The sequence below is a fragment of the Camelus bactrianus genome, chromosome X (genome assembly GCF_048773025.1).
Source record: "Camelus bactrianus isolate YW-2024 breed Bactrian camel chromosome X, ASM4877302v1, whole genome shotgun sequence".
NCBI classification, from domain to species: domain Eukaryota; kingdom Metazoa; phylum Chordata; class Mammalia; order Artiodactyla; family Camelidae; genus Camelus; species Camelus bactrianus.
This window is the reverse complement of record NC_133575.1, coordinates 112,326,923-112,354,092: the sequence shown is the minus strand read 5'-3', so window position 1 is coordinate 112,354,092 and position 27,170 is coordinate 112,326,923. Positions and strand designations below refer to the sequence as shown.

The window sequence follows — 27,170 nt, the reverse complement described above, 5'->3', positions numbered from 1 at the left end:
TTACCTGAAGGGCTGAACTATGCATATCAAATTATATGGCACCCAAACAACTTGGTACATCTCTTGTCCACCTTCCTCCCATCCAAATATCCCTAGTGATTATATTTGTTTCAGAAGTTGATACTCCTGTGGTCCAAACATTTATGGGATAAAAACATAAACATCAACTGAATCAAGATGGTGAGAATAAGAGTCAAATATTAAATACTTCAACTTTATATGCTATTGTCATTACCTTTGGTCTCCTCCTTTTCATCATCTAATCCTTCCTCATCCATTTCTGCCCCTAACATTTCAGCATCCCTCTTTAGTTTGCTTCTTTGTTTCTTCAAACCCTTTAAAAGTCTGCTGACTTTCCTTCGTAAAGGATTGGCCCATCTGCTGTAATATTAAAAGTTCAAAGTGAAACCTTATTTCTCAACAGTGATAGAACAATAACAATGGCGGGTTATAAAGAAAAGGCTATTTGCTCACATAACTCTTTATACATTCCCACCTGATTGTTTAATTCACCATATTTAATAATTCTGATAGAAATTACTACATTTGGCTCACTGATATTTATCACTATAACCATAATTATTACTCTGTATAGTGTCATTTTGATCACTGGATTCTGTACAACAAGAATGCCACCCTACTTCCCTGTGCTGACATCAATGTTACCCACCCTTCAAGACACAGCTTACATATTATTGGTCTAGAAAGCCTTCCCTGTCACTCCTAGCCTATAGGAAATCCTCCCTCCTATGAACTTAAGAACTAAATAGTAATAGTTTACACTACACGATCATCTACAATCTTACAATTTTGCACTTACATTCACTATTGCTATCATTTGAAACAAATGGAAGCACACGTTTTGCTTGTATTGTTTGTTTGCTGAGGAGGAGGTAATTAGGTTTCTTCACTGATTTCCACTTGGAGGAGGCAGCAGGGATTGAACCCGGGACCTCTTGGGTGCTCAACGTGTGCTCTACCACTTGAGCTATACCCTTTCCCGCACTATTGCTATAATTTGGTATTCAATCTTGTACTTTCGTGCATTTGTGTGGATAGTGGACAGAGGTAGGCACTTGAGAGCCTCTCACAGGCCAAGAACTTGGCCAGGTACTTTACATGCTTTATCTCATTTAATCCTCACAACAACCCTATATGGTGCAAATGATAAGAATGGGGTTTAAGGAGGTAAGATAACTCACCCAAGGTCATACATAGCCAGTAAATGGAGATGCTACTAGTATTTGAATCCTGGTCTGTCAGACTCTAAATTACAGACTCTTTCTATTAGACAACACTGCAGCATTAGCGAGTAATGACTAATAACAGCAAGCAGGATGACTTCCTACATGCTAAGGCCTGTGTATAAGCACTTCATGTGCATGATATTATTTAATCTTCATGTTAAGTTGATGAGGAAAGTATTATTTCTACCATTTCCATTTTTCAGGCAGAGAAACTGAGGCACTGAGAAGGAAGGTAATTTGCCCAAGGTCACCAGACCAGTCAGTAATGAAGCCAGGATTCAAATCCAGACCTGCCTAAATCTAAAGTGCAATCTCTCACCCACTGTATCAGCCTGTCTCTTTTTTCCCCTCAGAGCTTGGAAATAACTTCAGGCTAGTGCTTTACCTTGTAACTTTATATACCCCACAGAGCCTGTTAACCCAATGAGGGCTCAGGAAATGTTAGTTGACTTTTATGTTTACGGAGCTTTCACTTTCTAAAGACCTAAAAACAATCCAAGGAAAAGAAATAGGAATGCTCAAAGCTCAAAGAGTTAAGGACAGAAACCCAAAAAAGAAAGAAAGAGAAAGATTTGCATATAATATTATGAAGAGGTAATGACAGATACATATTCCTATCCTCAGCTCAATGCCAGGTACACAAGAGGATACCGGGCCCCTGATAGTACTACTTAGCTATACAGAGCAATGGGTTCTGAGCATGTGGAGCCCAGAGATAAATAAACCTGCCTTTGACATGATGACTCTGAAGGTAATACTCACTTTTCTCCCCTAAAACTACATTACTAGGTTGTCACTGAGCTCCTCTAGGTGAGACAGATATGGAACAAATAAACATCTTTTTCTCAATTAATCATAAAAAAGTCTCCGGACATAAATGAAACAGTGAAGGCCAAAATATATTTATATGATTTACCTAAGGCCTCTTTACATTGCAGTGCTGTTAACTGTAGTCTCAAACAATAATAATAACTGAAACAACTACATAGTTCTCAGTCCCTTGGGGCTAGATGTGTTTCAGAACGCAGAACATTTTGGATTTTAGAAAGGTAGTATGACATGATATACTGTATATTACATGACACTCTCATGGGGTTTCGGGCAGCATCCCTTGATCAAATACAGTAATATTTCTATAACAAAATATATGACTAGTCACTCTAAGCATTAAATAATGACTAGAATGTGTCTCAGGTCAGGTCAGAAAAGGTTTTGCTGTCAAATGAGTTAGGAAAAAGGGCTTTAGGTTTGCAGAACTTTATGAATTTCAGAATTTTAGATAAGAAATTGGAGACTTACACTTTTTTTTCTAATGCTGTGACTTCAATATATCTTACTTCACATAATTAAAATGACTATGTTATCTTTATCCATAGATTTTACTTTAAATTTAATGATGTACATTTCACTTTAATTAACAAAGAAAAATGCAACACAGCCTTACTATTTTAAAACCCATTGCACTGGTTTAGGTTGCAGAGGACGTGGTTTTAGGTTCAGCCTTCTAACATTCACTACTGAGATCCAAAGTTACATATCCTACCCAATATCTAATGAGAATATCCAAGGGGGAAGGTAGGGGTGAGATAATCTGTTCAGTGTCCTAGAGGTAGTTTTCTTCTTTTCATATAAAATGTCATATATTGTGGCCAGCATACTCATATTTGAAATATACAGATCCTATGCTCATTCACTCACTGATATATTTGCTCATTTATGAAATAAACATTATTCTAAATAGTGAGACATAAAGATGAGTAAGACATGGGATCTGCCCTCAAGGAGGTTAAAATTCAGAAGGGAAGGCAGGTTATACAGGCTGATAATTATATCACACTGAGATAATTCAAGTAGAGGTAAGCAGAGGTTAGGAGGAGGCAAACAGGAAGAAGCCTGACCCAATCTGGGCAGGAGGTTGGGTTAAGCTTCCCAGAGGAGGTGACATCTAATTTGAGGTCTGCATTCTTAGTGGAGTGAGCCAGATAAAGAAGAGTGGAGATGGGGAGATATATAAGAGCATTTCAATCAGTGGGTAGGTACACTGTGTGCAAAGCTCAGGGTTGTGAGTCAGCATGTTGTCTATAAGCATCAAGTAGAGTGGTGTGGCTGGAAACACTAAGTAGGCCCACTGGGAATTTCTAGTGATACAGATTTATACAGTTGTGAGACTATTTTCCCTCTAGGAATTCCCAGGAACCTAGATCTAGGGGCAGAGAAGTGGTATGGATTCAATTTCAATGAAACAAAGGAGCTGGAATGAATGGATATCAGGCAATAGGGTCCAGGGAAGATAAAGAAATCAGATGATGCTAAAAAGACAGAAGACCAGGGAAAAAGAGAGTTAATGGGTTTGGAGATCTCAGTGAAAACAGGAGTAGTAAAGAAAGGAAAAACCTAGAGGACAAGGCACCTATGGTCAAAGATTAAGGTTTTGAAGTTTAAGATTTCAGAGACTCATAGGTTCAGTTTTCGATGAATGACAAGGTTCAGGACATGGGCATAAAAATGGGTGGCCAATGCAAAGTGCAGGTGAGATTCCTCAGAATTGAGCACTCTGAGGCTATGGGCTTAGATGGCTTATAACATGGACAGTGAGGCTGTCTAGGAAGACGACCAGATGGAGAACACTATACCGAGCAAGTGTCTGGACCAAGTAGGAGCTCAATAAATATTTGTGGAAAGAATGAATGAATAAAGGGTTGAACTGGAGAATGTAGTGCAGTCCCAAATGGGTTGCATACCACATTCACTTGGGGTGCTTTAAAAATAGAAATTTCAGGACCAAATTCCAGATTTATTAAATAAGAATCTCTTGGGTAGAGCCTGACAATCTGTATTATTAAATATTCCCAAGGTTACTTCCATAGAAGCCATCTACAGACCACAGTTTGAAAAACACATGGTCTAGTGGGCTGATTTTTCCATGTTTCCTAAACTCTAATTCATTAATATTAATATAAATATAAATTCTTTAAGATAGTTAAAGAATGCAACATCAGTTTTATAGCTAGGAAAACTTATGTTTAACTCATCACAAGGACAGTCATAAAATCCATAGAAATGGCTAAGTAGATTATTCTAGTCATTATTTACTGAGTTGCTCACCACATGGTCTAGAGATCAGAGGTTCTCAAACCTGAGTATACATGAGAATCACTGTTGGGCCTGTTGAAACACAAATTACTGGACTTTAAACCCAGAGTTTCTGATTCAGTATGTCTGGGGTGGGGCCTGAGAACATGCATTTCTTACATGCTCCAAAGGGATGATGATGATACCTGTGTAGAGACCCCATTTTGTCATCCACAGTTTCAGACTCAAAAAAAAAAAATGAAGCTTAGCCCCCCGTCCTCACAGAAGTTACAATTTAGCCAAAGAAAACCAGGAACAGGAAACAAAGGATAATTACACGTTAGATAATGTGGATAAGAATACAGGTGCAGAAAGAGGTTTCAAAGAATGAGACAACACTGGGATCTGGAACAGTTGCAGAATACTTCATGGAAGAGTTGGGGAAGCTGCAATTTGAAGGTCAGAAGTAATTTAAATAAGTGAAGAGGATGAAGAATAATAATCCCAAGATCTAGGAGCAACATGGGCAAAAGAAGAGAGGCAAGAATAAAACCTGGGGTATGCCAAGAAAAGTAAAGACAATTCCCTGGCTAGAGCAAAAGATACATGGAATGTTGTAAGAAATATTATTGGAGTTATAGAATGAAGACAATATAGATGACTTTGAAAGCCACAGCCTTTTGAGTGGACTTGAAGCAACAAGATGCTGCTATTTTTATTGACATTTATTTTCTTCCTATTTCCTATAGTAGAAAGAGCATGATCTGATTCACCTTTTTGCCCTTCACAGACCTAACAGAAGGCCTGGAATCCAGATATTATTGAAAGCATTAGAAGTTCAGAAATGATACAATGAAATAAAGTAATGCTATTTTAAGAAGATAAATCTGGCAGGATATTACAGGATGGATTAGAAGGAGGGTAGATTAGGAGTCCAAGTATATGTCCAAATTAGCTTGGTAAGCATCCTTACTCATTCCCTCCTTCCTAAGGGCACAGCTATACATTCCTACTGAAGTGCCAGGAAACTTCCCCAGGACCTAACTCCCAGCCATCTTCCAAACCCCGCTTGCAGTGCCATCCCAGTTATTGTCTCTCATGGATGAATTCTTTGGATTGGACATAACCATCCCAAAGCCCTCCTCAGTTCCTAATCCTGCCTTTACTCTCAGATGCTAGCTAGCCTTGTGTTGTGGACTGAATGTGTCCTTAAAATTCATGTTGAAGCCCTAACTCCCTATGTGGTTGATTTTGAGGATGGGATCTCTAAGAATTAATTAAAGTTAAATGAGTTCATAAGGGTGGGGCCTTGATTGGTAAAATTAATATCATTATAAAAACTAAGTTTTTAGTTTTTTTGCTAAAAACCAGAGAGCTTGCTCTTTCTATTCCTCCTCTCATATATATCATGGAAAGGCCATGTGAGCACACAGAGGGGAAGTGGTCATCTGCATGCCAGGAAGAGAGTTCTCACCAGAAACCAAATCAGCTGGCATCCTAATCATGGACTTCCAGCCTGCAGAACTGTGAGAAAATAAATGCCTTTCATTTAAGCCAACAGGGCCATGGTATTTGTTATGACAGCCCTAGCAGACTAATACATCTTGGTTCTCTTTTGCTCCTCTCCTGAAGCCACTTATTTAGGACAGCAGTTGACAACATACAAGGCCTGGACTAAGCTGTGACTATAAAATATAAGAAGAGGTAAATCCCAGACTCATTGCAAAGCAAACAAACAAACAAAAAAGACAAGGAGACCAAAAGAACAGAATTACATATTAAGGATAAAAGGAAAGTTAATAGTCACATATGATTCCAAGGTTTCTAGTCTAGAAGACTGAAAAAATCACCGACAGAAATGACAGGTGTCAAAGAGAGATGATTTGGGGAAAAAAGAAGTTAAGCTTTGCACATGTTGTATTAACTACATTTTGCACTAAAAGAACATCTAATTCATGAGGGCAGTTGGAATATAAAACAGATAGAGGTGAGGATTTCAGAATGTACATTTAAGAGTCATTTATCCAGAGAAACCCAGAACATTATGTTCAGAAAGGGCTGTAGAAATTACCTAACTCAGTTCTCTGATTTTATGAGAAAATCAATACCAAGAGAAGTTAAGCTCACTATAAAACTGGTAGTAAAGGTAGAACTAGAACACAGATCTTTTAAAATATTCTTTCTACTACATACTTGTAATATTCTCTAGTAGATGAGAATAAGGCTTTGGGAAACAACCACAGTTGGGAAAACAAAGAAAAGCAAACTGAGATGGATCAGAATGGTAAGAGGAACAATGAAATCCAAGGAAGGAAAGTTTCAAGAAGGGATCAGTCAACAATGTGACAAAAGGTCAAGTTGGATGGGAATTGAGAAAAGGCCACTGCATTTTGCAATGAGGTTATTAGTTACTTGGAAAGAAACCGTTCTTTTTAATAGTGCCTAATATTCCAGAATTCTCTAAAATGCTGCCCTTGGAGTCCTTGCAACAGGAACACCTCAGACACATAATCCGCATATAATGAGGTTCTCTTATTATTTTAGTAACTAAATTACCTTGAACAGGGTCCAAGAAGAACTAGCTTTATGTGAATTTCAAATCTATAGTGACTCATGTCAGAGCAGAGTTCTAGTTTGCTCACATTCCCATCTGATCATATTTTATCAAAGTTTTTAAAGCCCAGCCATACTTTTAAAATTTACAGACTTTTATTTCTTTTCTCTGAATTTGTATGTATGTAATCCTAGGAACTTCAAACCTTTTAGCAGTTGGCTAATTACTGCATACACCTTTTCAAAATAACATTACTAATTATATTGTATGGTATAATGAAACACACAAACATGAAGATTTGAAAATGTAAATGCCTATTTTTTAAATTCAGTGAGTGATGACTTTTAGGCAATTTTTGACACATTTATTCCAAATTCTTCACCTCCCATTCAAGAAAGTAGGTGGTATTAAGACTATCTACATAATGAAAACCACATTATAATACAGAGAATTATACAGCAGGATTTGTCTAAAATGTAGAAATTTTCAGTAATAGCCATATGGCAAGTAGCAACATTGAAAGTGTATGGGGGATATGCCATTTACATCATCTGTCTATCAGATGATCTACAATCTTAAAAAATACGGCTTTTTTTATTAGTTGAAAGAAAACACAGTCTTGTCATTTTCAGACTGAGTTCTGAATTCTTTCTTAATTCAAAGTTAAAAATTCAATCTGATAGGAAGAAAAGGAAAATGAAAATGCACTTCATCTGGATTTAACAGGCATGGTATTACAGTGTTTGAATTTTCCACCTTACAAAAGCTATGTATATACTCAAGTATCATATCACTATATAGTATACAGATCTTTTACTGGCATATACATACAGATTAAAGTTTATATAAAAACAGATAAATATTAGAAGCTGATTTTTTGCACTTGACCCTACTGTTATTAGCACTCTATTACTGTAACAGGAATAATTCAGCCATCCCCCTCCTCCTCTCTCCCCCTAGAGTCCCCTCCCCTGCTTCCTTTTGTCCCAATCCACCTGATCTTTTCCTTCCTTGTCTCTACATAAGTCTTAAGCCTACCAGTGACACTTGAACCTAATGAGGCTTCCGATCTCTATTAATGAGAATAAAAATAGACCTTACACAACCTTGAGGACATAATGAATTTCAAAATGCATCTTATATGCAAGTTTAATAAGGCTATTAGTAGCAAATTCTTAGAAAGCTTTTCACTAATGCTCCCTACTCCCTTTTGTATATGTGAACGAGTTCAAGCTGGCTTGAGTTCTCTGTGTACCTGGTTTATATCACACCTGAATTCAAGTCAAGTAGAAGTAAATCAGAGATTCAGTTATAGATTATTAAAGTGGCAAAGTTTAGCCCCTTCTGCTTAGGAATGACAAACATTTAAGGGGTCTATAGTAAGGAGACTCCAACTGGATGTAATTAATTCTGAGGAAGGATCCCTGCCCCACCTAACCCAAATCTTGCCCTCCCTTCAAAACTCAGCTCAAATAGCACCTCCACCATGGAGCCCATTCTGCCCTCTCCCATTCAACCTGATCCCCATTGCCTCAGAACTTTTATAAGCTATTGCCACCACTCATTTTAGTCCTATATTCCATCTTATACTGTTACTTAATATGTCATGCTTGGGATTTATTTTAAGGTAGATTTAAGCTCCTTAAAACCGGAGCCTATTTCTTACACATTTCTGTATCCTGCACAATATCTAGTACAAGCAAATAGTGACTAAATATGCTCAACTGTAGAAAGCATGAATTAGGCACTAAAAGAATAAAATGCATTTGTCTCTGGAAAGTGATTATCGTCTTCACCTAAACTGTTTTTGTTTCTTCCCCCTACTCGTATTATTTCTCATTTTTCATCCCTCCAACTTTTGCCAGTTTTTAGCTCCCTAGGTGACCTGTAAATACAAGGCACTGTCCAAACTGCAGGAGTTGAGGAATGTCAAAACATCATTTGTTTTGGCTTAAGACTGAAGGTCAAAAAAGGAGAGCTACAACAGCTTTTTCCTGAAGGAATGTATATTTAATGTATAGGAAAGGATCCAAACAGGAGGAGGAGCTTAAGAGTATCTTTCAATGCCTCAAGTGTTCTTCCAACAAAGAGGCCCAGATCATGTTACTGTAGATCTACATTTGACTTTAGGTCCCCCTGATTTAGACAAACAACTGTGTTTGGCTTCTTTTCTTTTTTCTAAACCAGTACACATTGATTTTACTGCAGCATCTATTTCCCTTTTATGGGATTACTTATTTTACCTACTGTAATATTTTATCTCTCTCTTTATTCTTTGAAATGGAGAACAGAAAGTGAGTGAAGGGGATAGCTCTAAAGAGATACCCTGCCCCCCCCAAAAGGGGGGTTTAAGCTGGGGAGGGTATAGCTCAAGTGGAAGAGTGCATGCTTAGCATGCATGAAGTCCTAGGTTCAATCCCCAGTACCTCTTCTAAAAATAAATAAATAAACAAACCTAATTACCTCCCCTCCCCACAAAAAAGGGGGGTGTAACAGGTTTTGGCCTCCACTTAAACTCTTTGTTTGGTATCAAGGATAGAATCTTCGTTCCAACACAATTATTCCCCTTGCCTCTAAAATCAGCTTACTAGGAAAAGCTGACAGTGCCACATCCACCCTCAACCATCTATTGTTCCTAGAAATTCAGGTAAGCAGCAAGCTGAAGCCAACAGCTGCTCTGAGGTTACAACAAACAGCTCAGGATGACTGAAGGAAAATACCACTCTTACACAAAATAGCAAAGTAAGTAAATATAAATAAACACATAAATAAATCATAGTAAACCAAAATTTATGGTGTCCAATATATATACTATTCACATTGTTCAAGTCTCAAGCATTTTCTATTACGTAGAAAGAAGAAAATACATTCTTATCAAGGGATAATCCTCGGGAATTCATTTTAGAGAAAAACCCAGTGTACCTGAATATTCCCATAAAACTTCTTGGCAGAGGCACAACAGAGGGGCCATAATGAAATTATTACACCAGGCCTATTATACCAGACACTCTAAATTGCATGCCATAATACTAGCCACAAATTTCTAGCAAATTACATTTCATTTTCACACCCTTCAAAAGCTCAGCTGGTAGAGCGGGGAACTACAGAGGTAACATTTCATTTTTATTCATGGGTTATCTTTTATATGAAATCAAGCTCTGGGAGAAAGAAGGAAGAGTCAAAAATTCTACTCGTATTCCCATTCACCTGGGAAAAGAAAGAAAAGAAAGAGGCCTAGGAATAGAGATTACTCCCTCATTATAGGAAACTAAGTGAAAACTCAGAAAACAATTGACAGTTACATGCAGACTGGAAGAATTGAAAGGCTGTGACCCAACAGAGTCTTCAAAATGGTCTGAGAAAGTGATGTAAGCAATGAGAAAGTTTAAATCGCTATAGGACTGCCTACCAGGCTAGCCAACTCTATCCACTGTATTTCTATATTCTTTCAACTATTCATTTATTCAACAAATATATATTGAGTATCCACTATATGTGAAGCACCTTGTTATGAACTGAAAATACAACGATGAACATGACAAAGTCATCAGACTCAAGAAAAAGGTACAAAAAAGAAAAAAAAAGACTTAATGATCCTTATGGAAAAGAAGATAACATGTTAGTATAGTCTAAATCTTCCAGTGAAATCTAAATAATGTCTTGGAAATTAAAATACCACTTTCTTATTAACTCAAATAAAAATATTAAAGATGCTTAATCTTCAACAGGCACCTTTTCTTTACCAGAGAGTTCAAGGAGGTACTTACTCTCAGGGTTGTGCTAGTGCCGACCCTGCACTTGCACCAACCTGAGAGTGAGTACTTAACTCACCCCACCCTAGTTCTGGCCCTGCTCTCTACCTCCACACCCATCCTGTCCCAGTAAGCAGGGAGCTATTAAAATAATAATAATAAAAAAACTTACAAACATCATGCCAACAGCCCACTGGGATTTTATATAAATTGTTAATAAGAAATCCGATACAAACTGGCTTGAAGACAGACCAAGGCTCTAAGACTCAATAGTAGATGACCATCTACTAGCTGGGGTCTAACACTTCTGGGAATCTTTCTGATTTGAAGTCAGTAACAACCTCCACCCCACACACCCTCAGCTCGCTGATTTATTTTTCCTTCCAATTGGGATTTTGTTTGATGAGGGAATGTACAGACTATGCAAGAGGATGTCTTAAATTTATTAAAAATTAAAATAACATGCATTGAAGAAATATTATGGTAACTCTTCCTTTAGATTTTTCCAAGCTACCTTCTTTTATACAAAAAGGACCCAAACATAATCCCTGTGTTTTTGGAGCTATGAATAAATGTGTCTACACAGAAATATCCACGTATACTCAGCAATCAGCAAATAAAAGTTTATGTTTGCCTACCTCCTCCGGCAAAAAGAGCAGCAATAAATGGGCAGACATCCCAGGCTGATTATGCTGATCACAACAAACCCAAACATCCGGAACATCTGCGTAGGCTCTGGTGGTTTAATGATATCCTGTTACTTTTATGACTTAAGCTAGAGAAGCAAATCTGAGCTCTTTCATAAAGTATTTATAAAAAAACTATCGGTTAATAAAGTAAAATAAGGAGGTATTTCTATACGACAGGTAAATCCTTGGTACCCTGTAAGGAGCAGGAATTAATGAAATGTTCTTGAAATACAACTAAAGGTTACTTACACTTGAAGTATGTTCTCCCCAATGGAAGCCTTAACAAAATGATTTTACTGTTTTTGTTAACAGATTATTACAACTGATACTATATATGTTTCTTCCTATGGCCTCAGCATGTTTTTTCCTTGGCCATATGTTATATATCCCAGGATACTCAGGGAGTGAATTAATCTATGAATAGTTAACTTGATAAAGGAATGGCTTCTTAAATGTCTGCTTCCAAATTATAAAACATTATACTAAATGAGAAATAAAGAATTTGCAGGTGAGTAAGTATGTTTTATTCTTATATTCATTCAGAAATGCATTCTAATATGATTGGGGAGTTCTAAGTCACGGTTCAATTTTTTTCTCTACAAGAACCAAATGTCTCTTCACACATAATATAAAGACTAAACTGATGAATGAATTATAAACACCATGTGGCAGTGTTAAAACTGTAATACTATATTCATGATCAGGTTTCAGTTTCCATTATTAATACTAGATGTTCAACAAAGAGCTGTAAATTGAATAGGGACTATATTAACCTAAGACACTGTTTTGCATGCATCCTTTTTGTAGCATTTGTTAGTGTTTAATCATATCAAATACATCCATCAAGGGACCAACTGGTAATATGTCCCCACCATCCAAATGAAGGAGCAAAAACAGATGGTGTAGTGCTCAAAACATTGTAAAAAAAAAAAAATATTAAGAGAAGAACCTAACTCAAAAACAAAAGAACAAAGAGAGGAACTAATAAACAGACCTTAACAAGAAACATTCACATCTACTGTTACATACTGAGATGCTAAAGATAAGTGAGAAGAATTCTACTCAGGAAGAGAAGGTGGGAAGAAACAAGGAAGCGAGGACATGCCTCACTGGTATCTTCTCCCAGGCACTGAGAGTTACATCTCATAAAGCCTGGAATCTATGGGCCAAGACAGTGACTAAAGCAAAAAGAAAAGATGAGACTAACTTCAAACTGCCATAGTCACATCTACGCGCTAAGCAGAAAGGGCTTATGAATAGAGGCCCGACCACCTCAGGACTTTATATAGACGGCACTGCTCTAGGGCTGGGAGCTTCCTTTAAGTGTCAAGCTGAGAGATTCAAATTTAACTTATGCTATTGTGACCTGTTTATTTAATTTTTTAAATAGGAATATAATAAGTATAAGAAGATGAACTTACTATCTTTTAGTGGGGCAAAACAGGTGAAGTTACTGGTCTTGACTGACGAATAACAGCATTTATTTCTCAAACATTCACTCTCATTAAAATCTCGCAGCCGATTGCAAGGCTTCACCACCTGATTCTCCTTTGGAATGCATGCTTTTAGAAACAAAATGCAAGAAAGAGAATTCAGCATGGTTAATAACCACTTTCCCTAATTAAATAATTGCTGCAAGACAGAAAAAAGAAAGAAAAGCAAACACTTTAACTGGTACATTAAAAGAAAAAATTGAATGACATATACAAACAGTAATGAATGCTGAAAAAATAAGAGTTAAAGTAAAAATTAACACAAAGTTATTTAACATCACATTTTCAATCCTAGATGAACTGCAGAAAAATAAAAATTGTTAACAAATCATTGGTAAGGTAGTTTTAAAATGACTATAAACATAAGCTGAGTAATAGTGATACAAATATAACACAGAAGGGGCTAAATAACAAGAACAGGCCAAATGCCCTTAAAACTAAGACCTTGTTAAAGTAATGCCACAGATATCCTTTCTCTCAATTTTACTAAGCTACAGGAAACACATTGAATCCATCAGTGAAAATGAATGCAAGTAAAATTCACACAGTTCACTGCTAGAGAGTAAAGTAAGTGATACTACTGGTATTGACCTACTTTTTGTGAACACTTATCATACTCGCACTGCAATATGTTTTAAGATTCTTCCTTTTGGCCTTAAGTTATGACTCTATAATTTTGAATAGGCAATGATTTATGGCATGAATGCCAAGGTTCATGCAACTGCAATAAATTCATACATATTTGAATCTGTAAGATTCACAAGCTCATATAGCTGATTTTTAAAACATTATGCTTTATATGAGAAACAAATGGCAACAAAAAAGGCAGATAACAGATTTTTATTCAAAAAGAAAACCTCTACAGTATGGCTTAAGGACAGCATAGATTCAGTTCAACCTCCAATACTACCAACAACTACAGACTTAGAAAAGTAATTAAATGATGTTTTATGATCACTTTAAAATACTTCAGCATCAGCAAAGAACAATATAATGGGTATAAGCGTATTTTTACCTCTTGGTATATTTTATTATATTCCTCTTCTTTAAAGATTGGCAATCCCTGAAGCTAAGGTAAAAATAATAACAGCTACCATTCATTAGTCACCTGTTTGGGCCAGGTACCCTGCATTACACACATTATTTCTAATTTTCACAACAAACTCTCAAAATTAGTTTATAACCTCCATTTTTAAAATGAAGAAATAAAGGATCAAAGTAACTTGTGCAAGGTCACAAATTTAATGCATTACCAGTTGGCCTGGATATTCATTTCCCAAACATTTTAGACATGTGAGAGCTTAGCCTACTTTGTTGTTACACTCTAAGCAATCTGTTCTTCAATTCTGCCAGGCCCAGAGCGACTCTCCTCTCCAGGTTGGACTGCATCTGGAATACCATGTTCAGTCCTGGACATCATACACTCAGAAAAGGGTGACAATTGTCAGGGCCTGGTCAGAGATCAGATGAACTTCTTCCTATGTGCTAAGTTCCTCATTACTGGTATTGTTCAAAGACCACTTTCCAGGAATGAAAAATCATACAAAACATTTTAAATCATACGAGAGACCGAACTACATGATCACTAAGGTCCCTTCTAATGCTGGGCTTCTGTTATTTTACACTTAAATTGCATCTGGTAGACTTTATGCCGAATACTAAAATTAACTTTCAGATTCAAATTACTAAGAGACACTTGTAATTATGAAGAATAAAAAGGGTAGAACAATTTTTATCAGATTTAAGTATATAATTTTGTCCAGAGGAAGAAGGATCATGTGACCTCTCAAGCTTCCCTGCCAATCTGTCTCAGGTTACCATTTTCATCTGCAAGAGATGAATCTGTTACTAATAAAAGCCTAATGACATGAGGACAGTCTTTTTTTTTTTTTTTTTTTTAGTGCTTAAGTGGGAAGAGTATTCATTTTAAATTATACAGGGGAAGAAATAAATTGGTTAAAAGTACTTCACATTTTATGAACTTGTAGTTATTCTTTTCAAAGAATACAGTATATACATTTTATAAATATTTAATCACTGTTTTGAAAGATTTGAATCAACCTAGGTGAGATGTTTCTCTTAAAATGGAACAGTTTGATTTTGTTGGGTAAAAACGTCATTTCATAAATTGATTTTTGACTCAACTTACTGCACCAGGTTGGAAAAGTATTTCAGAAATGCAGATATCTTATCTAGACTATCTTTAAAGGTGGCTTCAGTGTTTGTATGATGTAGTTGTTATAGGTAACTATGGGACAGTTTACATCTGCTATCTTCTTAAGCTCTAAAGCTTAAATCATCAGTTGTTGTTTATGACCAACTCCAGCACTCAGTAAACCATTCTTTTAGCTTCACAAAATACTACCTTATCAGATTTCTCTTTCTCCACTCAATTTGACCATGGAGGTATTTTTAAATAGATTATTTATAGAGGTTTTTTTTTTTTTTTTGCTCTTCCCAATGGTAGTAGGTATTATAAATGTTTGTTTTGTACTTGACGAATCCTGTATATAGAAACATGAAGAGATTCATACAAGGTCACAGAAGAATTCAGTGGTAGAGTCTGGAATTAAACAGTGAATATAATTTTGTGCTTATATATGTACATCAAATTTTGTAAGAATAAATTCTGCATGATTTTTAATAAAAGCTTCATCTTTGTAATTCACATATGTCAATTTCTTTGAACCTTCTCCTTGAAAGGACACCACATGCTGTACAAAATGAAATGTGTTTATTTGTGGTTAATAATCTCAGGGGCCATCATGTGCTTGATAAACACATTATATACAGAATCACAAAAAGACAAAGATGATGTGACTTGAAACCTGAGCTTTTTATCATTAAAGCAGATGGGAAAACATCTGGTATATTCCATAACATTAGAGCTACACAGTACTCTGGTTAATGCCACAGAAGGCATTTATTTCACAATACTGGGTCAGTGACTAAATTTCAAGTGATGTCATTAAGGTAAATTCTGAAAGGTTTAGAGATTTATGAAGTAAAAGTATTCTATAAAGAGTAACAAACATTTACAGAATGCCTTAAAACACTGGCTCAGTTCATTCTCACAATTCTTTCTGGTAAATATTTTCATTTTAAACATGAAGACATTGAAGTTCAGAGGTTATCTTGCCTAAAGCAAAAGGCAGAGTCAGTATTAAAACTCAGGTTTGTCTCACCCCAATACCAATAGATCACACTACCTCCTAAATATCTAACTATTGTTTTCAAAACAAGGACATTGGGAGGAATAAAATCAAACAGGAACTTACTTGTTGGAAAGAAAAAACTAAACACAGCTCCCCAGACAGAAGTTTTTTCCAGAGATTGTCCATTAGCAGTTTCATTGCTCCACAGAATAGACTTGCTTGGAGACAATGAATTCAAGAACCCTTAAGAAAAGTGAAATTATTAATCCCAGCATATAAGGCATTTATCACTTTCTATGACCTTTTAAAAGTAATTACCTTTGCTTAAATTAAATATGGAAAGTCTAAAAGCTAACAGACATTATACTTAAAACTCATAACAACTTAGGTACAACTAATAATCAGAATGTGTTTCTGCTGTGAAACTGAAAAACTGGGTCGTAAGTTTAAAGAAATTAAAAATAAATTTTAAAATGCTTAAGCTATAGATTGACATATCTCATTGTTGTGCTGTAAACTAATTTACAATACTGAACTGGCCTATGACGGTCTTGGCATTCAGAGGCTCAATCAATTAACAACTTGGAAACTGTGTATTCCAACTAAATCAGACCCCATCATAAGAACTCTTGGCAAATATGTTGGCTTCTTTATTTACTGATAAAAATCAAGGCCTTAGACACTGTAAACCTTCCTTATTCTTCCTCACTACTTCAAAACAACCTGCTTTTAATTTTATCTGCATGATTCCCTCATGTATAAGAGGAGAAGATATCCATGTTCATTCCCATAACATGGATTTATCCGTATTATTAAACATTTTCCAACACTATCTTTGATAACTTCACAGTATCCCATTATATGGCTCTATTATAAATGAGTTAACAACCCCCCACAGAAAGACATTTAGGTTGTTTACAATTTATTGATATTATAAAGAACACTGACTAGAACTCATAGATACAGAAAACAGATTGGTAGTTATTAGAGGCAGGGGGTGGGGGTAGGGGAGGGAGAAATGGGTGAAAAGGTACAAATTTGCAGTTATCAAATAAATAAGTCCTGGAATATAATGTACTGCGTATTTGAAAACTGCTAAGAGAGTAAATCTTAAAATGTTCTCATCACAAGAAAAAACATTTTGTAACTGTATATGGTGACAGATGTTAATTAGACTTACTGTGATTTCATTATATAAATATCAAATCATCATGTTGTACACCTGAAACTAATATGTTAGATATCAATGACACTTCAATAAAAAAAGAAAAAGAAAAAAATAAAGAATTCTGCAATGATTATCACTGAAGCTATATATTGTAGACATTTATGAAAAATTCCTTAGGATAAATTCTTAAGGAATAGTTCTTGACCTTAGCTACATCACCCTCCAGTAAGGCTGCCCCAAGGTGTACATCTAGCAGCAGTGCAGGCAATTGCCAATAGCCTTAGACCCTCACCTTTTTGTTGTTGTTTGCCAGTTTGATGGCCAAAATAATGGTATCTCTTTTGTTTTAATTCCCATCTTTAGTTATCAGTGAGTTTACCTCTTTCATATATTTGTTGTGTAGTAAAGAACTTAACCCTTAATTTGCTACATATGTTGCAAATATTTTTCAAGGCAGTATTTATATTTTTTATGATGTTTTGGGAAGTTCAAAAGTTTTAAAAGTTTTACATAAGCAAATGTATCAATCTGTTCCTTTACTGTTTCTGCCTTTCAGGTCATGTGTAAAAAGACACTGTGGACTTAGAATGTCACCTGCCATTTCAGTAAACAAAGGATGTTGCGGCCAACCAAGTCATTAGGCCCTGCAGCCGCCACAGAAGGTGCACCCCAAGGAGATTCAGGATGGAGAAAAGAAGGATACTGGCCCTAGAAAGTTAAGATGCATATCAGAGGGATAATTTCAATAAACCCAGACTCTTGCATCTTCCCATATATAGAGAAGCACTAAATTCATTAACTTGAGATGTCTGATTTTTCTTTAATTAACAGTAATCTTTTGATGTTTGACTACCTGGGGAGTTTTTAACTCCTATATATCCTGGCTCCTCCCTTGCCTCTTTGCAACAGTCCCTCAGATCTATGTGAGAGGCTATATATTCCAGGCTTAAGTCCTCAGTAAGTCTGCCAAATAAAACATAATTCTCAAATTTTAGGTTATGTATTTTTTCAGTCGTCAGTATTCTACATTCTAGTATTTCCTTCTAACACTTTTATAGCTTCACTTTTTAAATTTAAATATTTAATCCACTTCAAATGTATTTTGGAGTATGTTTTGAAGTAGGGTAACATTTTTTCCTGTTCTCTTAATACCATCTATTAAATCCATCCTTTTCTACTTATGGCAACACTATCATATTCTAAGTCCTTAGTCATAGACCTGTTTTCTTGACTTTCTATTCTGTTCCACTAATCTATCTGCTCATGCACCAATACCAGTCTTATAATTTATATCATTATATGTTTTAGTAACTTATCTGGCAATCCTTTCATTAGTCCTCATTATCAAACTTTTATTCTCAACTCTGAAAAATGTTTTAGATGAAGCTCAGAATCACTTTGTCAAATTAAAAAATCCTAACAAAATTTTATGGTAATTATGTTTACTTATTTAAGTTCATTCAAAAAACATTTATTGTGTGCCTCATTGGCTAGGCATGAATTCACTTAAATGTAGACTCATTTGGAGGGAACTGATAACAGTACAAAACTATCTCACCCAAGAATAGGTCTGCTTCTCCACTCATTCAAGTCTCCTTTTATCTCCCTGAGTAAGGTTTATAGCTGCATTCATATAGGTCCTCTACCTTTCTTATTACACTTATTCCCATATATTCCCATATTCATATAAACTTTGTTGTCATGTGAATACAATTAATTTCACCACATTTTCTAGCTGCTTAAGGCTGGTACGTAAAAAAGCTACTGATTTTGGTTCATGTATTTTCTAACTTATTACTTTATTTGACTCTTGGTAGCTCTCAATGTTCTTCAGTTTCACTCCAGATCTATACAACCATGATATCACTAAGTATAGATGGTTCTGTCACCTTTCTTTCTATTATTTACAGTTCATCTCTTTTTCTTCTCTCATTGCATTACCTAGAACTTCTGAAACTATGTTGATTAATAGCTATGATAATGGGCATTCTTGAAACAATTCTGACTTTAACAGGAATGCACTAGTGTTTTATCATTTATTAAATTAAGGATGTATTCCTCTAGTCCTAGTTTACTACAAGTTTTCTGTTGTTATTTTGTTTTATTTTCAAGCGATAATGGAAATGGGATTTTATCAAATGCTTTTAATATTTACTGCCATGATCATACTTTCCTCTGCCTCTTAATTGTTAAATATTAATACATTTTCCAACATTAAAATATTCTTATATCCCTGAAATAAAGTCCACAAGTGCTAATGCTTTATGCAGAACTTGTGGATCAACATTCCTAAGTCAAGTGTGTCTGCAGTTTTCTTTTGTTTGCTATCTCTGTAGGTTTTGGCATGAGAGTTATAAAATAATCTGGGAAGCTTCTCATCTTTTTTCTATACTGAAACAGTTTAAACAGCACAGGAAATATTTGCTCCATTAACGGTTTGGGAAAACTCATCCATAAATAGTCTGAGTCTGTACACCGTGGAGGGGTATAGTTCCCTAAAACTTTTTACTTCTTCATGCTCCTGAGTCAATTTTTATTTTAGTTTTTCTAGGAAATCATTTGCTTACAAAATAATTATCAGGATGGAATCATAAGAATATTCACTTATAATTTTTAAATCTCTTTTATGTCAATGGTAATATTCCCTTCTTATTTTAATGAGACCAAATTCCATGCACATATACTTCCAATGCACAATGTGCATTCTCAGCCTGTAGGGTACTTTATTATAAGACTATGAACTTCATTATACATGTTAAATCAAGATAACTTGTATTATTCAAATGGTCAATATCTTTATTTTTTCTGCCAAGGACTAAAATACATGTATCACAGTCTCCCATTATGACCATGGATTTGTCCATTTCTACCTGAATTTGTAAAACCATTTGTTTTATATATTTCAACACTATGCATAAATGTTCATTCATTACAGCTTCATGTTTGCTGTATATTACATATCTTGACAATATTAAAAATAACCCATTTTGTCCTGTTTATTTTCTCCTAACTCCTACTCATTCAACAAATATGTATTTAATGTCTACTATATTCTAGGTTTTGGAGACACATCAGTGAATAAATTAGATAAGCTTCCTGCCCTCATAGAACTTACAATACAGTGGAGAAAATAGCCAAAAAGATGTAAACTAACAAATGAAATAATTACAAATTGTAATGGGTGCTATGAAGAAAGTTGTTGATACCATACCAACACAGTATAAGGTAAGGGTCCTACTTTATATAGGGGGTGACTTTTCCGAGATCATACTTCAGCTTAAAAAAAAAAGATTAGAAGTCAGCCACACAAGTGGCTTAAAAGAGTGCTTCCAGCACAAGGGACAAGAAATGAGATTAATATTACCAGCCATACTTTGCCAGATTAGAGGACTCATTGCCCTATACTATACAGAAAAGGAGCTACAGTTGGAAGCAGCCTTTGACAGGACCTGTGTTCTGTACTGACATTTGTTCACTCAGTGCCCTCCTTCCACAACTGACTGTCCTTGTCAACACGCCATCTGAAGGAAGTGTTGGCTGGCAATAGCACACTGTGGCCTGAGTTTCAACACGAGTTTATCTTCTGCAGGGGTTGTGCTCTCTGGAGTCCCTCTAGGATGGATATTAATCTCCAATTCAGAGTACCCGGGCCTCTGGACCCTCCAGACAGGCTTGGCTTTAGTTGAGGTGAAACACAGGTTGCTGCAACTTTTCTCAGTAGTGTCTCCCCTGGCCTTCTTTCTATCTTTCTGAAATCCCTCCAAATTTCTGGCATATCAGTGATGATAGCACCCTTCTGGGTTCTCTGGGTTTTCAACCATTATAGATCATTTGGTCATTTCAACAAGCACTTGAAAAGGAGAAGGCAATTAAACATTTTCTCAGATAAGCACCATTAGTGGCAGCCTAAACCAAAAGCCTCCAGCATGTTTAACCTGTTCTCTGCCACTGGTTTCTTTCCTATCTGAAAGACAGTTATTTATAAATTAACTTGAGCACTATTTCCTAAGTATGGTGTACCATCAGCATTATATGAGTTGATTTTAGGTGGAACACAGTTGAACATTTATAAATGTATTTAATCTTTGCTATTTACTGCATTTATCATAAAAGTAGAAAAATATATACGACTAGTGTATCAAAACTACCATGACACCAAACAAGGTTGACATCACTCACCATATGGCAAACCTTTATAAAATCCCCCTGGACAGCCCTGTTCTTTCATCCCTAGAAGCAAAGGTCCTTTCCCTTCTCCTTTCCTCTCTCCAAAATCTCCCATCAGCCAGTGCCCAGGTCTTCTGAGTCTTCCTCTCCACCCTACTGAGTATCAGTCTCTTTCCCTTCCCCCATCGTTTTTCACATGCAGAATAATTCCATCCTCTATGCTTCTAATTTGCATCTGTACATTCATTAACGAGCTCAGCAAATAAAAGATTAGGAACCAGCCTCCCTAAATGGCAGCAAGAAATGGTAAAGAACCAATTATGTTTCCCTGTCACAAAGAATTTTTATTTTTTAATTTCCCTCTTACCAAGAAAACCCCCTGAAAATCTAACTACATTTCAAAGGAAAAATACAACAGACTCAAAGCTGCACGCTTCATGGCATGTGACCTGTACGGTCTACAAAACTTGGCTCTTAGAAAGATCTCACACTTGGTTTAATGTTCTGCTATTGCCTTGAAATTCATAATAAACTTTGAACAAGGGACCACACATTTTTATTTTGCAAATTATGTTGCCAGGTCTGCTCTGCAGCGAGGTCTCTCAGATGAGGAGCTAGACTAAAGGATGAAGAGACAGAATGTGAACAGTGATAGCTAATGGTATCAGGTTGAAGAGGATTCTGCTGCAACTTTAGTAAGTTGAGGGTCTACCTATGCTGCAGTCTTTTCTGGGCCTTGGCCCCAAATAGCCCTGAATTTGCATCCTGGCTCTGCCATATACTAGTTGGAGAACTTGTGCAAGTCGTAAACTTATCTTTGCCTCAAGTTATTCATCTGCAAAATGGGGATAGTATTTATTTTTAAGAATTTTTAAGTATTAAATGACATCATATACAAAGCACTTAGCACAACATAAAAAGGGTAAATATTTTGTCACATGTCTTTCACCACTTCTTGTTATTATTTATCATTTTAAATTGAATAGTATGTTGTTTTCAGAATATTTATTTTTATAAATAATTCTCTTAATAGCAAATATGACCAGTTTTCCATTTATAATCATGCTACAGTTTCCTTTTAAAATAAATACATTTATATAAAAAAGTGAGGCAATTTTAAAGAAAAATATGACTAACAGGTAGCATTAAGACAACCAGGAGTTGTGAAGGTGTCATACAAATGACTGAGGCAGGAGAAACACCTTTCTAGGGACATCGCCTCAATTTTTCAACAAGATAACCAAAGCCTAAAGAGGCAAGAGGATTCATCAAAGGTCAAGCAGCAAGTCAGTGACAGAATCATGACAACTTAAGTCTCCTAACTCAGGGGTCCTCCAACTACACCACATGCCCAAATGGTTAAAGCAAGACCAAGTTTGGTTCTTGGCGTGGTACAAGGCAGTCAACCAGACTGTCCATCTAGATGCACTGCCTCATACACTCCCCAGAATAACTGATAAATGAAGTATTCTAATATAATAATATAGAAACTAATCGTACAGTTTTTGTCTATGGAGCTAAAGCATTCTGAAAATATCACCTATTAGTCAATCTTTATTTCTCTCTCTCATTTTTAAATCTCCCCAAAAAGGATATGCAATAAGGACTGACCCAATAGGTTACAAAGAATTGGTGGAAGAGATGGAATCAAATTCCCAGCCCCAATCTGCTAGTCTCTTCATCCTGCAGGCACTAGTCTATATGCCTTATGCATAAAAATAACCTGAAAAGCAACATCCAAATGACAATACAACCTGGAGCTATCCCAGAGTTACTTCAGATCCCTCAACCTCAATTCTCCTTGGTGGCATTAAGTCTAAGAGAACTCAGAAGGGTCTGTCTAGGAAGAAGAAGGGAAATTTTAGCTCCCAGACCATGTGCCCTGCTTTCACCATAATACTCCAGGCCCATGACCAAATTATTTTACCCCTCAGTGTATATTAGTTTGCTAGGGTCACTACAAGAAAGCACCATAAACTGGTGCCTAAAAACAAAAGAAATTTATTGTTTCAACAGTTCTGGAGGCTAGAAGTCCAAAATCAAGATGTCAACAGGGTTGGTTCCTTCTGAGGACTGTGAGAGAAAGCCTCTCTCCTTGGTTTGTAGATGGCTGTCTTCTCCCTGTGTCTATCATATAGTCTTTCCACTATGAATGTCTATCTTTGTGTCCAAATTTCCTCTTTTTATAAGGACACCATTCATATCACATTAGGGCCCACCTCACTTTAACTTGATTACCTCTATAAAGACCTTATCTCCAAATAAGGTCACATTCTGAGGTACTAGGGTACTGGGGGTTAAAAGTCCAACATTTCTTTATTGTGAGGGGACACAATTCAACCCATAACACAATGCATTTATTTACATTAATTAAGTTAAATCATTTTAAATGCAAAATTATATTTAATCCATCCAGTCACATATTACCTCCTGGGAATCTGGGAAATCTGACAACATAAAGAATGAATCATGGATTATTTTAGGAGAAAAGATGTTAAACCTATATTGGAAAAAGTTCTCATGGAAATAAAGAAATCACACTGAATAACAGTATTCTCTTTTTGTAAAAGTTCTACTCAAAATAAAAGTAGAAAATGAACTCAGGGACTAACAAAAATAATGTACAATTTATAGTTTCGCTTTTTAACTTACTTTTTCAGAGAATGAAAAAAGCACTCAGTTTGCAAGGTTCTCAATTGTATTTGTAACTAACATTTATAAATACAATAGAAGTAAGGCAGAAATGCTTTGTATTTTAGATGAATAATACGAAAAAATAATTTGAAGTAATGATTCATAAACAATCATTTAAAAAATATATTAAAATATTTTTCAAAAGGCAGGAATCATATTTAACTTATTTAAAACAGTTGATAAAAGAATGCATAACATATACTTTATTTAATGTCCAATTTCATCCCCAAGCAATTGTGACATAGTGTATAGTGGTCCCTGTTCCTTTTACTTACAATGCCTCTGTCCAATTTTTACCTCCTTCTTTGTGGGAGGACATTGGTTGAGGACATGGAAGGCCTCTGGGGAGGGCAGGGAGAGAGAAGTCATTGAGATTAGAAGTGGGGATGGTGGAAGGTCTTTAGGCTTGAAGCTGGAGCTTGAGGTGGGGAGGAATACTGTGGGAAACCCAAGGCCTTTATGCAGACAAGGAGATAGAATACCATTGGGAGGGGGCGGGAGGGGGCAAGCCAAGGGCGGTTAAGGTAGAGAAGGCCCTTTTGAGAAGGCTCTCTTGGAGCTAAGGAGAGAAGGCTGTGGGGAATGGAAAATATCTGAGTCGAAGGTAAGAAAGATTTGGAGGAGGAGGTGGGAAAGACGTCGAGTGAGGAAAGTGAGGCAGCAAGACCACTGAGCAGGAGGAGGAGACTTCTGAGGAAGGAGAGAGTACCTTTGGGCGGTGAGGGAGGAGGAAACTGTGAGTGGAGAGAAGGGGGGGGGGGCCTCTGTAGGGCTGAAGCAGGCCTCTGAGAGGAGGGTGAGCAAAGGCCCCGAGGAGGGTACATAAGAAGGGAAGGGAAGGGAAGGAGTTTGACTGAGGAAGGGAAGGCCTTTGTGAAGGTAGGTTAGAGAAAGAAGGACAATGTGAGATAAGAGACCGAAGGCATTTTAAAAGGGAGGTGAGGGAGTGAAGACCCTGAGTGAGAGGAGTAAAGGGCTCTGTGAAACAAGGAAGAAAGGCTTTTGAGTGAGAGGAGAGAAGGCCTGTAAGGTAATCAAAGGAAAGTCACTGTGGGGAGGTGAAGAATGAAAGGACCTTGACTGACAGTTAAGAAGAACTTTTGGAGTGTGGTGAGGAAGGGAAGGCAGCTGTGGGAGTGACAGAGGAAAGGGATTTGTGAAGTGAAGTGACAGAGGGAAGGTCTTTGTGAGCATAAGTAAAGGAGGAAAGTTCTTTGAGGCAGGAGGTGGGGGAGTTCAGCACTATGTGAGGAGAGGAAAGTTCCTAATTTGCGTCAGGACTTGAGAGAAGGAGGCCTTTCAGGGAGGAGGTGAAGAAGGGAAACCATTGTGAGGATAGAGGAGGTAGGGAAGGCAAGTATGAAAGAAGGGAAGGCCTTTGTGAGAGGAAGTGAGCAAGGAAAGGTCTTTGTGAAGGGAGGTGATGGAGAAAGGAATTTGAGAGGTGAGGTAAGTAAGATGAGGTTAGAGGTAGCAGAGCTTTAAGCGAGGAGGTGATGGAGGTTAGCACCGTGGGTGGTGAAGTGAGGGAGATGAGTCCTTTGCAACGGGAGGTAATGAAAAGGCCTTAGGAGAAATGGGGGAGGGAAGCCACTCAGGAGGGACAGAAGGGCATTTGTGTGAGTTGGTGAGGGGATTTAGTAGTTTGTGAAAGGAGGCTAGGGGAGGAAGACCTTTCAGAGAAGACCTATAACTCAATAACAAAACCATAAACAATTCAGTTTAAAATAGTCAAATTATTTTGATTTGAATAGACATTTCTGCAAAGAAGATCTACAAATACCCAAAAGCACATAAAAGATACTCAACATCATTAATCATTACGGAAATACTCATGAAAACCACCATAAGATACCACTCCACACGCACTAAGATGGCGATCACCAAAAGGAGGAGGGGCGATAACAAATGTCCGTGAAACGGCGATTCTCATACATTGTCAGTAGGAATATAAAATGGCTCCGCCTCTTGGGAAAAGTTTGGGACTTCCTCAAACAGTTCAACATGGGATTCCCATACCACCCAGCAATTCCACTCCTACGGATATGCCCAAGAAAACTGAAAATACATTGACACAAAAACTCCTATATGAATATTCACATTAACAGTACTTATAATAGTCAACAACCAAGAAACAACCCAAATGCCCATCAACTGATACATGGATAAACAAAATGCAGCGTATTCATACCACAGAACCGGATTCGGCCATAAAAAGGAATGAAGTACCAATGCACAAGCTACAGCATGCCTACATCCCGAAACCATTATGCCAAGTAGAATAAACCACACACACAGGACAAATACTGCACGTTCCCAATTACAGAAAATCTCCAGAAGAAACCCTGAGAGACAGGAAGGAGACCCGCAGGGGCCGGGGGCTGCGAAGTGAGGAGTAACTACACTCTTAATGGGAGTGGGTTTGGATTCGGGGTGACTAGATAGAGGTGGTGGCTGCTCAACGCTGAAACACAGTAACTGCCACTGAATTGTTCACAACATAGTTAATTTTAAGTTCCAAGAATTCCACCTCCATTTTTTTTAAAAAGACGAGGGCGGGGGTAGGGTTTTGTGAGGTAAAGTGGGGAGGGAAGGAGGGGCTTTCTGAGGAGAACGGAGGGGAGGGCGGGAAGGCGCTTCCGAAGGGAGAGGAGGGAGGAGTCTGTCGTCGGACTTCACACTGAGGCAGGGACAAACGGCCCTGGGCAGAAAAGCGGGAAAGGAGGCGAGCACAGAGGCCGCGCAGTCGGGCGCCCTGCCGGCCCTCACCCCTCTCCCCCCGCCCTCCCCGAGGGGACCCGGGCCCGGCGGCCCGGGGCAGACACTCACCGGGACTCAGGTAGCACAGCAGCAACAGCATGCAGAGCAGCAGCAGCCCGACGCGCCTGTAGGCCCACATCTTCACCAAGCAGTGGAGCGTCTCAGCCCCGAGGCCGCGCAGAGGCGCCTGCCAGCCGGCCTGAGGCGCGGCCGCCATGACGGCCTGGTCCTCCGGGCTGCTGCCGCTGGGGTGCGGCGCCGTGGCCGGGTTCTCCGCGCTGCAGCCCGCCTCGGTGTTGGTCAGCCTGTAGCGCGCCCCTCGCTGGCCCCGGGACTTCGACCGGGTCCTCCCCCTCAACGACTTCCTCTCCGCAGGCATGGCTCAGGGTTTCTACCACGCTGAGGCGCTACCTCACCGA

At 37.4% G+C, this 27,170-nt stretch overlaps 1 protein-coding gene across 1 annotated transcript in view; it reads right to left on the bottom strand.

Annotated features, from left to right (window-relative positions):
* The window catches only part of FMR1NB (FMR1 neighbor), a 28,551-nt gene extending 1,381 nt beyond the window's left edge, over window positions 1-27,170 (bottom strand). Inside the window, exons 1-5 of the mRNA XM_074359698.1 lie at window positions 26,821-27,170; window positions 16,086-16,205; window positions 12,736-12,876; window positions 11,264-11,360; window positions 236-381 (exon numbers count right to left, since the gene is read on the bottom strand). Coding sequence (XP_074215799.1) covers window positions 236-381; window positions 11,264-11,360; window positions 12,736-12,876; window positions 16,086-16,205; window positions 26,821-27,130 — 814 coding nt within the window. The 5' untranslated portion in view covers window positions 27,131-27,170. The remainder of the gene's footprint in view (window positions 1-235; window positions 382-11,263; window positions 11,361-12,735; window positions 12,877-16,085; window positions 16,206-26,820) is intronic.